Source organism: Trichoplusia ni, chromosome 13, assembly GCF_003590095.1.
Source record: "Trichoplusia ni isolate ovarian cell line Hi5 chromosome 13, tn1, whole genome shotgun sequence".
NCBI classification, from domain to species: domain Eukaryota; kingdom Metazoa; phylum Arthropoda; class Insecta; order Lepidoptera; family Noctuidae; genus Trichoplusia; species Trichoplusia ni.
Genome location: NC_039490.1, coordinates 741,829 through 757,298, shown reverse-complemented (window position 1 = coordinate 757,298; position 15,470 = coordinate 741,829). Strand labels below are relative to the sequence as shown.

The window sequence follows — 15,470 nt, the reverse complement described above, 5'->3', positions numbered from 1 at the left end:
GTTTAATTGTTATCCCAGACATGTTTAAGTTTTGGCGGATATAGTTTTTAAAAATAATAGACTTGAGACCCACGTTTTTAAATGTCAATCCCTTAAGATTTTATCAAAATTGGTCCAGCCGTTGTTATAGTTCTAAATTGCATTGTCATCGGGTTTGAAGCTACCCTAAAAATTCAGCTTATCGGGAAATGCCTCAAAATTAAGTTGCAAAAATCCAACCGGAACGACAAACAAACAAACAAGAAAGGAGTCTATAAAAACATGGGAAAAGAAAAGTGAGTTTATAAGAAAGTGGGAAAATAATATCATTTGTAAATCCACAAGTTCGTTTGAATTTAAGTAAAAATAAAACAAGATATCTTAAAATAAGTTTAATTTAAAACAGTAAATTAACAAATAACTATAAGATAATGAATAAGGTTCAGTTATTAATCTCGTAGTCAGACTTGTTCTCCTCTTTGAGCAGGTTCTTCTGACTGCTGGGCAGCGAGTCCTCCTGCCGCCACAGCTTCTGGCCGCGGATCTCGATCTCCTCGTGCCAGGCCTCTTGGGTTTTCCTAGAAATAAGATAGGTTTTCGTAAAGAGTACACAGTAATGCTACGCATGAAACATTGCAGGACTTCATATAAATAGGCCAAAGACATACAAATTTTGAAAGTAAAATGGAGACCTGGACGACAGTCCGTTGCAACGCTGTTGTTCAGGTTTGATATTTATTGTTTTTATAACGGAAATATTTATATAATACTATACTATACCTACATAAAAAAGAATTGCTGTTCGTCAGTCTCGCTATAACTCGGGAATGGCTGAACCGATGTGGCCTATTTTAGACTTGAAATATTCGTAAATGTTGAAATATGGAAAAGTCGTAAAAGTATTGTCTTCATTGTTATCATCGACTGTTGGCGGTACGTAGTTCGCCGGGACAGTTAGTACATTATAATTTAGTTTCGATTTGTAAGTTCCAACTTATTATCTAGCATATCACCTGCAGTTATCAGTGAGCGGGTGTGTGTTGGGGAAGATGCTCTGCAGCATGAGCAGACACGGCAGCACCACGACGGACAGGAACTGTATCTGTTCCGCGGGCTGGTTGATGGCGCGGCGCCGGTCCATCATGCTCAGTGGCGTGTAGCCCATCGCGCGCTCGCGGTCGCCCTGGGCACATATAGACGTTTAGGTATGTGGTATCTCCATTCTCATGTCTTTCACTTAAATTACTATTTTCAAAGGATCCCCTTAGGATAGCGTTTTTGGTAAGGCGGGGTATCCTCATTCCCCCGGGGAGGAAATGGGTAGTCAGACTTTTAGTGACTAAACCTGAACCGTCGTGCTACGTCATCCGCGTTTTGTGTCGGTGTATGGCAATGCGTTGCAATCCTTCATACAAAGACAGCGGGCTTCCGTTAACGTTGAAGTTGAAATGAAATCTCATTTCTGTAAATCTCATGACTTCGACCTATCATCTTCGAGTGTTTTCTATTGATGTTAACGATTATAGAATGTCATTAAGAGTAAACGCGCACTTATGGAGGATAGTAAAAATTCGTTTATTTTAAATGTTCAGCGTTTATAGATTAAAGTCAATATAATTAATAGCCTGATTCTACCGTTTATCAAAATTGGGGGATTCAAGATTAATGCTAGGCAATTTCAATTACAGGTAATTCCGACCCCCGGGACCTGTTGCTCTCGCTGGGTATACTAATTACAGACAACAACACATACCTGAGCATAAAACTCTTCATAGACAGATTCAGCTATCGCTTTCGACACGCCAAAGGGTTTGCAGCAGCCGGATAGATCACTTGTCGTCATTAAAATACCCTAAAATCACACAATCACTCATCAATCTCTATTGTTTATCTCTAGTTTCTCTATTTTATTTCTCTCTTCTGTGACTGAGGTCCCATTCTTTAAGCTCCCTCGCATTATGGTCTTTTATTCTTGATCCACAAAAATACTCAGACCAAGAACAAGCGTTCATGGATCACACAAAAGCTTGTCCTTCACGGGGATCGAATCCGTAACTTTTGTCCTTAGTGAGTTTGGCCTCAACTACTCGGCAAGTCAATTTGGTACTATACTTAGTAGTCAAAATAGTTAAAAAAATATTTTAGTTCTTTATAGCTTGTGGAGTCAAAATACTTAAAAGGAACGTCGATTTACGGAAGAAAAGAACTTGTACCTTCATCCCTTAAATCAATCCCCACTTTTTGCAATCCCAAAGTTTTGCAGCCATCCACGGTTAAGTTTTGCGGTTCGAACCAAAATTGTGGTTGATTTATGGATCAAGAAGGGTAACACCTATCCTACCTCACCAAAACTATAGTTATAGAAATATCCACCTCCATCAAATTTATAAACGCAGTGTAGGTAGAAAAAAAATGTTCTGAACAGTAAGTAAAACTTCCTCACCTTAAGCATTTTCCTGTGCGAGTTATCGGACCATTCGAACTGGTGGTCGGCCAGCAGCGGCGTGAGCTGCGCCCTGATCTGGAAGTACACGGCGAGGTCTGTGCACAGGATGTTGTACTTGATCTCCTCCATGATGCGCTCCTGGTCGATCGTCGGCAACTTTTGTAGAATGTTCTTATCCTATACAAATTGTAAGTACCAAGTTATTTCCATATACCTACCCTCGCGTAGGACCAGTGGCCAAAGTCACCTCACTATGGAAGCTAGCGAATGGACGGCGTCGCCGTGGGAGGCCTAGGAAGCGGTGGCGTGACGATCTTACCAAACGGATCTAATCGTGGAAGGATTCGGGGGAGACCTTGGCCCAGCAGTGGGACATAGTGGGCTAGATAAAAAGGACAAGTTAAACTCCTTAGTGCCGGTTCCGTGGTGCGGGTCGTATTAATTTGATACTTAAGTAGATGAAATGTATCATGTTTCTCTTAAGTGTGGCGATGGTTAAATGTCGAGAATAGGGATAGCGTTTATGCTTTAGCGTTCATTTTTGTTCCGAAAGTTCTCGGTTGGATTTTAACCGTAGCACATCAATCACTTTCCTTGCTACGAGAACAGGCAAAATTAATTGTTCCACATATTCATCACTTCATTTTTTAGAAATTATTCCGCAAAATTTACCAGATAATCATAATCGCAATGGCTTACTTCAATCATCTTCTTGGCTAGGAAGTAGTGGTGGTATTCTAACATTGACGTCCTGTACATGCTTGAGAGCGGATGCTTGCACAGAGTCAGGAAGTTGTTGTTGAAGCCGGGGTGGTCCAAGTCGTGGCACAGACCCGCTAACATTAGAGCTACCGTCTGAGAATAACAATATTCCGTAAATTCTACTTACGAGTACAGTGAATATGACATCGAGTAGAAATGGAAAGGATATGTCTGGTTAGAAAAACTATTTACAAATAGGTTATGGAACATGCTCCTAATAAGAGATAAAAGATAAATCTTTCACCTTTAAGTATTTTTTTTACATTTAATGTTATTGTTTTTTTTTCCGTAGCGGCGAGTAAGAATGAGATCGCGAGACAAACTGGATGCATACCACGAGAAATAGAAGAAGCTACACACCGAACAGAGTTCAAGAATCGAGGTAGGCTGGCCTTCGCGATGCATTAGTATATAAATGGATAATTAATAAAAATCATATTCTCTTTACAAAAGTAAGTTTGAATATTTCAACTCTGCTTGGTTATTCTTCACGAAGATAGGCGCCTATCTAGAAGGTTTCAATTTGAACGTACCTCAATAAAATCAAAGTATCCGTTATTATTGATGAGTATCATATACATGGTGTGAGTGAAACAGAAGGCGTGTTCAGCGTTGTGATAAGGATTGTCTCTGTAACACCCCAGTACGGAGAGCACGAAGTCTCCGAGCTGAAACTTCTCGAAGTGGCGAGTGGCAAAGGTTTCCGTGAACATGTGGCAGACCAGCCCCGCCATATCCTCCTTACTGCTGTTGCCGTCGCTTATATGGTAGTCGAAGCTGAAGAATTAAATTATGATCTGTTCTAAGTTAATGAGCTAAGTTACTTGCCAAAAGTGTATTGGTGGAGTTTGATAGTAACTTGGCATAGAGCTTTTGGAAAGACTAAGGTTTCAAATGAGGGAGTCAAATATTTCTGGTTTCTCTTTTTGGAATATGAATAGGTTGATCACTGAATTGTCAAAATCGACCGTCCACCGGAACAATTTCCCGAGTAGAATTTTTTTAAGAATCTGGCCTACAGGTAATCATCGTGAATACAGTTCCTGAAGTCTTTGTGAATTTAGGAAGTAAATAATATTTAAATAACAGGTCGTTCTCAGAACTAGAATTTACTCACCTCTTAAAGGTGTTCGGCGGTAGAACGACGCCACTACTCTCCATCAGCTCATCCATATCATGTTTGCACGGACTCAAGTGTATGCTCATCAGTTCGGAATATACGCGGTTCAAGTTTTCCTGAATAAATAATATGATCAGTTATAATTACAGTCTCATGCCGAGCGCGAAAAATATTTTCTGTGTAGATTGTATAAGCCACATGCAGGCGGGCGCATGACTCTGGTAAATCTCAAGAGTAGGTTAATATAGTAAAGTGGCCAAAATCCGCTAGGATATCATCATCATAGTCGTGATTTAATGTTACAGTTTCTTTTGATACATTTTTGGATCACCTATGATAGGAAAAAGTCTTAGACATTCAATTTTCTATCTGTCGATCAATTTCGCAGGTGGATATAAATTTTGCCAATAATCAATCGTCAGTTAATACTTGGTGGTAGACGGGTAGTTTTATAAAGTCTTCAGGGTACATACGTGGTAAATCTTCTTCTGCTGCATGGTATAGAAGTGTACGATGAGAGAGCAGTAGCTGACGAACACAGAGAATATCACCTCGTCGTCCTTATTGAAGGGCTGTGAAGTCGTCTTGTTTGTCAGCTGCACTACACCTGCAGAATGGATATGAAACGAGTAAGTGATATAACAAGTACTGTTACTGGATGCTTTCTTGCAGTTCCGTATTTGCTAGAAATAAGGTGTTTTCTTTTTATATCGGACTTTATCGAATTGACCTGACTAGTTTCGGACCCAACTGAGATGTCGCGGCCGTGGCCTCTTTGTTTTCGGTTTACCGCAATTATTTTGAAACAGAGTTGTTTTACTTAATGTGTATTATTTAAACAGCCTTTTATTTCGACAACGGCGGTGTATTCGTACGCCAGAACCAGGTGGTGGTTATTTTGTTTACGGTACCTAAAGCTGAACGAAATGCTTATTATAGGCAAAACGAATTTCAAATACGAATACTACACACTACAACGTAATACCTCCAGGAGAGTGGATAATAAAACCGGGCTTCTAGTACTAATCACACATATTTCCTTACCAATGACTCCAGTTTTATCAGTGATAGGTGACACCAGACAGGAGCGCACCACTGTCCCAGTTGTGGGATCTATCTCTTTATTAAACCGGGGGTCCTTGTAAGCGTCGCGCACGTTGAGAGTTTCACCATTACGAGCCACGTAGCCAGCTGGGTTCTGTTCTAGGCTTAAACTGTCGATAATATTGATCATAGTTTGATATTTTTAAGATATCGAAACAAATTAAAACCACAGATTTCTGAATATTGCAGATTCAAAACCATAGAGACAGCTGTTACGCTACTGTTACGTAAATGACCGTTATTTTAAAAAACCTTTAACGAAAGAAAACTCTTTTTAACTTTTTTAATTGAAATATGTGCGAACTAATTGACTTTTGGGTGACAATCGACAAAGCACGTAAGAAAATAAAGTCTGATTAAGTAAACTTTTAACCAATGTACTACATTTTTATTGTAAGTCTTTTGAACTTGTACCTTTATTAGTACTTTCAAACTACCAGTTAAGAGTGCCACTACAATTACTACAAAGAAAGTCACTAACTTGACTTTCAGTTTCTTCTTAGGCATGGTTGTCTTTTCATTAGACCAGCCGTCATCCCACATGTCTGCTTGGATCTGAGTACCGATGTGGTCCTTGTCAATTATGTAGAAACTACTGCGTAAAGCGCCGATAAACGATTTCACAACCGTCTGTGGAGAGCATAGTTTTTTTTAAGTAAAATGTTCATGGCATCATAATAGCACGTGACGTAACATCACATCATATCACGATGTCATCACATAACGTGTTAATCTTTGAACGAATATAAAGTCGACTTCTGTATGAATTGTATGTTCATTGCAATTATAATAACTTAATGCATCGTCATCTACTTGCTACGAATAGCTACGGATGTCTAACTTACTTCGAGTGCTTAATTTGTCACGAGCCTTCGATATGCTAGATGAATGGCTATTTTTTATGAATGTCCAATGTCTCTATTCAAAAGTTCAAATTCCTACGAATAAACGAGTCGGTAGGAAATAGCTACGAAAGCACAACTTAGTACAAATGTTAATACTTACTTCAAAATTATTCCTATTACATCCCTATTAATATTATAAATGCGAAAGTAAATCTGTCTGTCTGTCTGTTACGCTTTCACCCCTAAACCACTGAACTGATTTTAATGAAATTCGAGAGAGATAGAGTTGACCTTGAGAAAGAACATAGGATAGTTTTTATCCCGGACTTTTGAAGAATTCTCCTGGAAACGCGATATAACCAACCTCGACGCGGGCGTAACAGCGGGCGAAAAGCTAGCATAAAATATATCTGAATACCGTACCAGCATATCAGTAAGCATGGTGTCAATGGAGGCTAGATCACAGAAGTAGTTCTGCAGTAAGGTGCGCAGCTCGGCGTTGAGATGCGAAGTCCTTGAGTACGTGACGCGAGCCTGCGCCTGGTGCACCGCCGCGCCCGCCCAGCACGCCACGCTCACCACCGTGTACACTACGTTCTGGACATACTTAGAGGTGTAGCTAAGAATCCTGAATGCCTTAGAGACTAAAGGCACTTGGCCGTCTAACGTATTCTGTAATCACCCGTACAATCGATGTGAAGGAAGCATCGTATCAGGAAGAAAGGGTCCTATTGTCTTTTTTTCCTTAATAATTGATAAGGCGTAAGGGACCGTAAGTCCCTGTACCTATGTATATATGGCTTCCGTAATGTCGTAAACTCATTTTTTGCTGTTTAGACTGAACAACTTTATTTTTAATAACGTCTCCCACAGTCAGTACTGATTGTTTTGTCGCGCACGAAAATTGGTGTGGTTACCTCAACCAATCAGCTAACCGTGCAGTTGTAATTGATTCAATTTAATTTGAGTCTTACATCGTCATACGCTTTCGCATAAGTTCTGTATAGTTCTAGAACGGCGTAGCATTCTCCGTCTGGCTTGACGACCGGCATGCAGAGAGCCACCTTCGCGTCTATCCATCTGAGCCCGTCAGAGAACCGGCGGTCACGTTGGACGTCCTCCAGGAGTAGAAACTCTTTGGTGGAAGCCACGTGAGCGGCAGCGGTCTTGCCTTCCTCTGACAATTTAGAGAACCTATTGTTAGTGTTTTAGTTTTTTATTAGTAGCGTTAGCGTAAAAAATCAAGAACGATCATAAACTCTCAAATCTGCAATCACCTAGAATTTTAAGCAGTAGGTTATCACTACTACATCCGTCACTGTAAAAAAGATCCCCGCATCGGGGCCGTTTCTAATCAAATTAATGAATCTAACAATTCCAGACAGCCTGAAAGGGTTCTAAAATACAAGGAAAGAACTAACCTATAGTCAAGTTTATCTGATGTCTATCCGGGTTCTTCGTATCCGGGTGCATCAAAACGATTTCATTTTTCAGTTTGTCCACAATGTACACAAATACACCTGTCAACACAATAGCTATGAGAAATGTACAAAATCACTATTTCCGTTTTCAAGAAGATGACCGGGCTCTTAGACTTCTAAGGCATAAGGCAGACACATCCGCATATCTATTAGGGCTGTCTTAATAATATCATATTTTGACTTCGATACAATAATAAATCATAATAAAACCTTTTTACTAATTAGGCCCACAGTTGCCCTCGGTCTACCCCTCATGCTCACCTGAGCTATCGGTGACAGTTTTCAGCACCATCGCGGTCTCATACAGTAAGGACTCCAGGTCTACTGTGTCCTCTAAGAAAACGTTGAATCTGTTCATGTCCAGGTATCTGCCAGCCTTGTCTTCTTCCTCTTTAAGACCTGCATTTGAATTATGTTTATTATTCAACTAGCTTAGGTCACGAGGACATTGAATCACAAGACATTAAAAAAATAACTCTCGCAGTATTTAATCCTTGGGGGGTTTTACAAATATTCAAGTCACATTCACAAAGACTATGTGTTCTATCTTTCTTCTTTTCTGTACTCTGTGTGTGTATCTGTGTACATGAACTATTAAACAAATAAATAAATAAAAGACACCCAGGCTCAGGGTACGCTTTCGAGGATCACACAAATTCCTACGCGGGGTTAGACCCCGCGACGCGTTGCGCTCAGTAGAATTCGCGCGGCGACCCCTTCAATCGGTGAACCGTCCAAATTTTAATAGAGAATTTATAAATCTGCTTTAATCAATACTCTGTATACAAATGGTATTATTGGGAATTGTTATGGGACTCTAGTCCCATAACAATTCCCAATAATCAGAGTCAGAGTGTCTACACTCTGACCAGCATTGTATAAGATGATAGCGAGCTACAGTATACCTATGGAAGTCTGCAGTCTTCGTTTAAAGTTACAAACCTTTCCTTTCAATTTGCGCATAAGGTGCTATGACTCTCCTAGTCACCTTATCTAGCTTCTCAGACGGTACGAGGAAGTGCGACTGTGTCTTAGACATCGCATTTGGTTTCTTGCTGACGCTTTCGTCAGGCTGGTTAATAGTATCCAGTCTACTCTTTGTAGATTTCACATTTTTCGGCGTCGGAGCATTCATGTTGATACAAAGAAAAAACTACTTTCTATCTATAAAATAACTTAAAAATATTAAGTAGTAAATAAACAGATCAGTCGTGTTATATAAACTGAAGGTTCTTTTTTCAAAATGTGTTTGACGTTAGTTATTCTATTTTTGTGCTTTTGATATTTTGATTTTATTTTCAAACTTTTTGCTGTCTTGTCATAGACTTCAGTAATGTTGTATAAGAACTCTTTTATGCTTTTAAAGTTATAGTTATACTTATAGCTGATACGAAAGAGTGGCAAGGGGTATGTATGTTTGTCTTAATAAATAAAAATGGCAAATATACTTCAAAAGTCCATGTATTTTCGATTTCATTCATACAAAACAACTTATCTACATACAATAACTATGTACAGGTAATCGAAATAAAAACGATTACAGGAACACTGATAACTTATACCTAACACACTTTCACTGAACTGTTTCACTAGAAGCTTATACTCACAACAACAAATGCACCACGTTTCACAGAGACTGTTCGCAAATTAAGGGCCACAAACTATCCCTGTCTTCTTTACACTTCGCCTATACGTATGTTTGCATCTCGCTTATTGACCTATTTTTTTTTATTCACAGAAGATTATAATAATTATTTAGTATTCTAGTCATACAGTTCAATAAGAGCATTATTTTTTTAAGAGATACAAATTTACCTACACAGTATTTAAACGGTATTTGGAACAATCAGGATGATTATTATGAACAAAATAACGATACAAATATTGAAGATTATAGTTTATACATCCCATTAAGTGCTTGGTCACTTTACAGATAACAAACAATTATATAAAAATATTTATGTAACTTTGCATGTCAGAAATAGCTATGAAGAATGTTATTATTATAAAATAGCTTTAACATGTTTGAACTAGCAACATTAAAAACAAGACTTTTCTATGTGTAACACCTTGTTGGGCTATCCCCATTACTGCATTGTTAACAAACATTTTAGGCAAAATTGTAAACGATTATGTTAGTGAATAACTAGCCTGTGATAATAAATAGATGAGTTTTTGCTACGGCTATGCAAAATTAGTCCATAATCAGATAGCATTAAACGACTTTTCAGAAAATAGAGCAATCCTAAGATTTTTTTTTATTTACACTTCCGAAATATATGATACCAATATAGCTTACCTACTAATCTACCACAGCCCGATTTAGACATTATATTAACGATCGAATTTAAAAAGATTTTGTGCCCAATCTTTTCCAAAAATATATTTCTTTTTACTTCCAGAAAAACGCTATGTCTATCAATGGTTAATTTAGAATTTGTATTATAATAAACACATTTACTTAGATCTTAGATGAAGATGATGAACAAATTGAAGTCCACCAAGTTACCAGCTACTAAGCTTATTATCTGTGTGGAAAGGATTGTGACACTACCGTAACTTGAGGACTGCACGGATAACCGAGTGGTTGAGGTGACCACGCCAAAACCACGAAGCGCGAGGTGTCGCGGGTTCGATCCCCGCGTAAGACAATTGAGCGATCCACGAATGTTTGTCAAGAGTGTGGGTGTTGTGCATGTGATTTGTATGTTTGTAAAACCCGCGCGACACAAGAATTAAATTCCTTACTGCGGAAGTTCTTTTTTTTTAAAGAAAAAAAAGAAGACGAGGTCCTCAACGAGACTAGTGGACAACGCGACCTCATATAATCACAGACCGCAAACATAGGACATCGAGAAGGAAAAAGAAGCTTATTGTATTATAAATTGAGTCTATATCAGCATGACTTAAATTAGTCTAATGCAGCTGAGGACACTACCGTCGTCAAGCTTAACAGTCCTACTTTAGGAGGTGGAGTGCCCCAGATACATTAAATATTGAGAATATTGTGCTATTTGTCTACAAGGCTTCTAGTTCAATGTGCAATTATTTGTTAAATATTTTTTTGTATTCACATTGCACTAACTACTGCAGTGCTTCTAATATGATTAATTGTAATGTTGATGAGGTTATAACAATAATATTGTGTCAATTAAAACATTTTATGAGGTTATGCATCTGAAAAAAATATTTCGTCTTTTATTGCATGCAATTAATTTCAGTCAATTTTCTGTTTTGTCTACAAAGCTTCTAGTTCAATGTACAATTATTTGTTAAATATTTTTTTGTATTCACATTGCACTAACTACTGCAGTGCTTCTAATATGATTAATTGTAATGTTGATGAGGTTATAACAATAATATTGTGTCAATTAAAACATTTTATGAGGTTATGCATCTGAAAAAAATATTTCGTCTTTTATTGCATGCAATTAATTTCAGTCAATTTTCTGTTGAAAATATCTCTATTTAGTGGAAGCATGGGAATGCATAAAAATATGTTAAAGACAACCACAGTGTTACCATAAAATAAAGTTTAAATGTTGCCATCATATAGCTCAAAATATCCGTTTCATATGAATATAATCATTTGATAACAAAAGTAACAACTAATTATGGCATTTTATTCTATTTTTTTATCTACTGGACAAAATGTGTCTATTTCCATGAATCCAACATAGAAGTAATTGACAAGTATTCAACAGATTTAAAGACAGTTACATAAGACATAGTTTTATGATAACAGTTTATATATAAAAATGTACAACACACTAAAACTAAGGATTAAATTAATGTACTTATCTAACAATTTAATCTGTGACTCACAGCTGAATCCTAGATTGTCAAAGTAACTCTTGTGATATTTACAATTTTATATTTCATTCACCTAAATTTGAATGAACCACTGCTTATCCTTTTTGTAAATTTTCTCTAACCAATGATACTTCACTTACTGGACTCAATGCATTATGTTTAAGCAAAGCACAAGCTTGAAAACTAATTATTTCAAATCTTATAGCTGATGCATGTTGCACACAAAATACAGTGTTCCAATAAGTGTGGTTTCATTGGAATACAACCCTCAAAGCTTTGAATTACCACCTGTAACTGTGCTGGAAGCATTAAAGTATTGGGTATTGAATGTGACAACAGAAAGCTATCTTTCATATAGCATGTTAAACTGAATCTAGTTATTGATACCTAATAATATTTATCTACTTATAGATGAGCTGCAACATAAAAACCTTTACAAGTTATACCTATATACTAAAACAGAATTCTACTAAGTGTATTGATTTTTGTATAGACTGTATAGAGTGATGAGCATTAAAAATACGGTTTCATACATAATGTTCCATAAACAAACAAATAAAAAACCTAAATCCTCACTATTTATGGCCAGGTTATTGGTTTCCTTTCTTTCTTGGGTGGTGGACAGTCATTTGATAGAGTTGCCTGAAAAAAAAATATGTATTCAATTAAATAACAGCATTACAAACTGGTTGATGAAATCATTTTCTAATATAGCCTAATCTCGGGTTACACAACATTATTTTTTATTAACATAAATGAAAAATTTAAGTTTAAAATATGAAATTAGGACTGTGATCTCTTTCATTGATATTACTACTTTCTGTATGAATGATTGGTTGACAGTCGCTCAAGATCATAATGAAATGTTTATTTTTAATTAACTGTGTCCTTGAGCTGTGGCCTCAAAGTCCAAAGTGAAAATAGTAGTTAGTAAAGTATTAAAGGAATTCACTTACAGGGTCAATAGCAACTTTTCTTTTATTGATATTAAAAATATCATTGTGTGCAATTGGTGATATTGTTGTTTCTAGTTTAATTCTCTTTGTGTGGCTGGAGAACACGTCTGGCGGTGGTTTTAGTCTTTCACAGCTTAGTTTTACTTTGGACTGTTTGCTTTCTTGACTATGCATGACATTTAACTTTTTTGCCGGCTCAGGGCTCGGTTGCCGCGTTTTATTTAGTAATTTGCCTCTGCCCGTATCCCTGTACTTCCTTTGGCCATAAGGAACGCAATAATTATGGAATACCTCCAATAGTTCATCCCTTCGCATTAGTTCCATGTTTGGGACTCGAAGATGTCGCTGCAAATAGATGTTAAATAAATTAGCATGTCTTTTTGTTTTGATATCATAACAAATAGTAAAATAACATGTTTGTACCTGTTGAATGACGCATATTAATTGGTCATTACTTAAAAGCTCAGGATGCAATAACATTTCACACGGAACCGACATTATACCAACAAAACATCGCATATAAAGAAAGTAAAAGAATACAAAAATATATCCAAATTTAATACCGCCTTACTTCAACAGCTGACATATTCGGATTGACAGTATAAACATTGTTTACGAAAAAAGCAATGGATCAGATGTGCTAAATTTAGCTTTTATTTATTTACCTGGGAAGCTTTCGAATAAAAGGTTAATTATTTTGGAAAATATTAATACAAATTACTCTTTTAATTCTACATTTCTCTAAATTTTGGGTTTGCTCAAAAGGCTGGAACTAGCCTTCTAAAATGTCTCTTTAGAAATTTTCATGTCCTCGTTATTTTTCTTAAGAAACCACAAGCAAAAAAGGGGTATATAGTTTTATTTCAGTTCAGTTATTTTAACAGAAATGAATAGTTTCTCTTTAAATAAAATTATGTCATAGACTTGTGATAAAAACATAAACACTAAACTCATCGTCTATGGTTTCTGTCAATAGTACAGCAGTGCTGCTTGTCATTTGTGTGCTTCGATTGTTTGCTTTACTGTTTCCTAACGTTTTATTTTGGACTCTTGAAAGAATTAATTCAAAATAAGTTATCGTAGTTTTAGTGAGTGGTAGAGTACTAGCGGACTGTCTCGGTGCATTTGCGCTTATTAGTTAATTAATTTAGTGCAGCGGAGCGGATTTATATTTTATTTTAACTAAAATAAAATCCCTTTAATTTATTAATGTTTTCAAATAATAGATTCGATAAATTCGCGTTATAGTGTAACATAACAACACTCAAATGCTAATTGCCGCTGGAGTTTCGATGACAAATTCAATCGGGGTGTGTGTGAGAGAGCGGTGGGACTATGTTGTTTCTCAGTGCCTTAGCGATCGGAATGATAACTGGGCTGCAGAATGTCACAACGGAGGCGCCGGTGACGAGCAGTGACAGCAGTGCGGCGAGCGCGGGAGAGATGGGGCTGGTGGAGACGACGCGGCTGGCGGTGCACACGGCCGACCTGGTGAACGTGACGGTGCACGAGCGCCCCTCCATGTGGGACCTGTACCTGAACCACTGCCCGCGGTGGCGGCCCATCAACCACGTGTTTTTCCAAGTGGCCAACGTATGCTTCCTGCTGTCGTTCCTGGCGCCGCACTCGGCGGGCGGGCTGCTGTGGCTGCGCGCCGCCCTCATGCTGGGCTGCGCCTTCTCCGCCATGTGGGCCTGGAGCATCGAGTGCTGTCTGGACGCTGTGCTCTGGAACTGTGCATTTATTGTGATAAACTTTGTTTACTTCTCTATACAGTTTTATTTGATGCGCCCCATCAAGTTCCATAAAGATATTGAAGAGGTAAGTGTCAAGTTATTTGTGTATAACAATGTTTGTTTTTGTTTATAAATGTGTTGTACCCTTCTAGGCCAAAAAAATATTGCTTTGCTTTATTTTTCCAAGTATTTTAACTGTGTAACCCATTATTTGCTCATCATTGCATATTTATGAACCAGTTTTTGTAGACAATTAATTTAATATAGGCTCCTTGCCCCTATTATTTAACATATATATTAAGGTTCACTAAACAAAAATGCAACAAATATCTCTAAAGAATATTTATAACACTACATGACATGTGCTCAATTAAAAAAAAAGTTTTAAAGGAGTATAATAAAAAAAGTATTGTTATTAATTACCTCAGGTTGATGAATCAGAGGTCAACTCCTTTGAACAAGCTGAAGGCTTTAAGATCAAAGCACAACCTGTTTTGAAACTTAATCTTGCCAAAAAGTCTCACCTTACTATTTCAAAAGCACAAAACCTGTTTGAATAATTTTATCAATGATTGGAACTATGAAACCATATACCTACTGCACATATTTTTATAGGTACATCGAATATTAATTTTTATTAAAAAAAAACAACTGATCCTATGGCATTTTTTTCTGTGTGTTTTAGAATAAAAGTTAATACAGCCAAGTCATAAATCCCCTACTTACTCATTTCAAGTAGGTATTGTGTATGAAGGCAAAAAATAAAAAAGTATATTAAAACCCCTGCTGTTTCAATGTTGGGGTAGCCATCATTATTAACAGAGGGAAAGATGTGTTAATAAAGCAATGCTGAATGTTGCATAACTTGCATAATATTCACCTTTAGTAATTAAACTTTTATTATATAATTGAGTATGCTGCTCATTAATTAAAGTGTAAAATTACTTAGATTATGCAACAAATTATTTTAAATGAAATACAAGAAGAAATCCTTAAAAAAAAGTATAGCACAGAATAACTACTTAGTGCTTCAAAAAAAAATGTTTAGAATAATGCCATATTAGAAAAAAAAGTAGAAAATGAGTTAAAAAACCCTTAAGTCTCCTTTGAATTCGGCAATCCTCTTTGGATAAAATTATCATAGATAGATCGTAAACTGGATTAACTTTTTATGGCGAAAACTTTGCGGGAGCCATAATTGCGCGGGCGTAACCAAAGGTTTCTGATG

At 37.0% G+C, this 15,470-nt stretch overlaps 3 protein-coding genes across 3 annotated transcripts; 1 reads left to right on the top strand and 2 right to left on the bottom strand.

Annotated features, from left to right (window-relative positions):
• Window positions 1-358: 358 nt before the first annotated feature.
• Window positions 359-8,983, bottom strand: LOC113499872 (cAMP and cAMP-inhibited cGMP 3',5'-cyclic phosphodiesterase 10A-like). Its single transcript, XM_026880452.1, has 15 exons — window positions 8,680-8,983; window positions 7,999-8,136; window positions 7,678-7,776; window positions 7,231-7,433; window positions 6,680-6,853; window positions 5,893-6,041; window positions 5,352-5,521; window positions 4,781-4,914; window positions 4,305-4,423; window positions 3,721-3,964; window positions 3,125-3,280; window positions 2,423-2,602; window positions 1,733-1,831; window positions 993-1,162; window positions 359-557 (listed from the first exon to the last, which is right to left on the bottom strand). The coding sequence occupies exons 1-15, from the start codon at window positions 8,870-8,872 to the stop codon at window positions 422-424; spliced, it is 2,364 nt and encodes a 787-aa protein (XP_026736253.1). The 5' UTR covers window positions 8,873-8,983; the 3' UTR covers window positions 359-421.
• A 1,465-nt stretch (window positions 8,984-10,448) lies between these two features.
• Window positions 10,449-13,117, bottom strand: LOC113499877 (ashwin-like). The gene is made up of 3 exons (XM_026880456.1): window positions 12,930-13,117; window positions 12,507-12,851; window positions 10,449-12,192 (listed from the first exon to the last, which is right to left on the bottom strand). The coding sequence occupies exons 1-3, from the start codon at window positions 13,023-13,025 to the stop codon at window positions 12,130-12,132; spliced, it is 504 nt and encodes a 167-aa protein (XP_026736257.1). The 5' UTR covers window positions 13,026-13,117; the 3' UTR covers window positions 10,449-12,129.
• Window positions 13,118-13,871: 754 nt separating this feature from the next.
• On the top strand, window positions 13,872-14,802 carry LOC113500181 (popeye domain-containing protein 2-like). The gene is made up of 2 exons (XM_026880893.1): window positions 13,872-14,327; window positions 14,671-14,802. Exons 1-2 carry the CDS (start codon window positions 13,872-13,874, stop codon window positions 14,800-14,802), a joined length of 588 nt encoding a protein of 195 aa, XP_026736694.1.
• Window positions 14,803-15,470: the final 668 nt, after the last annotated feature.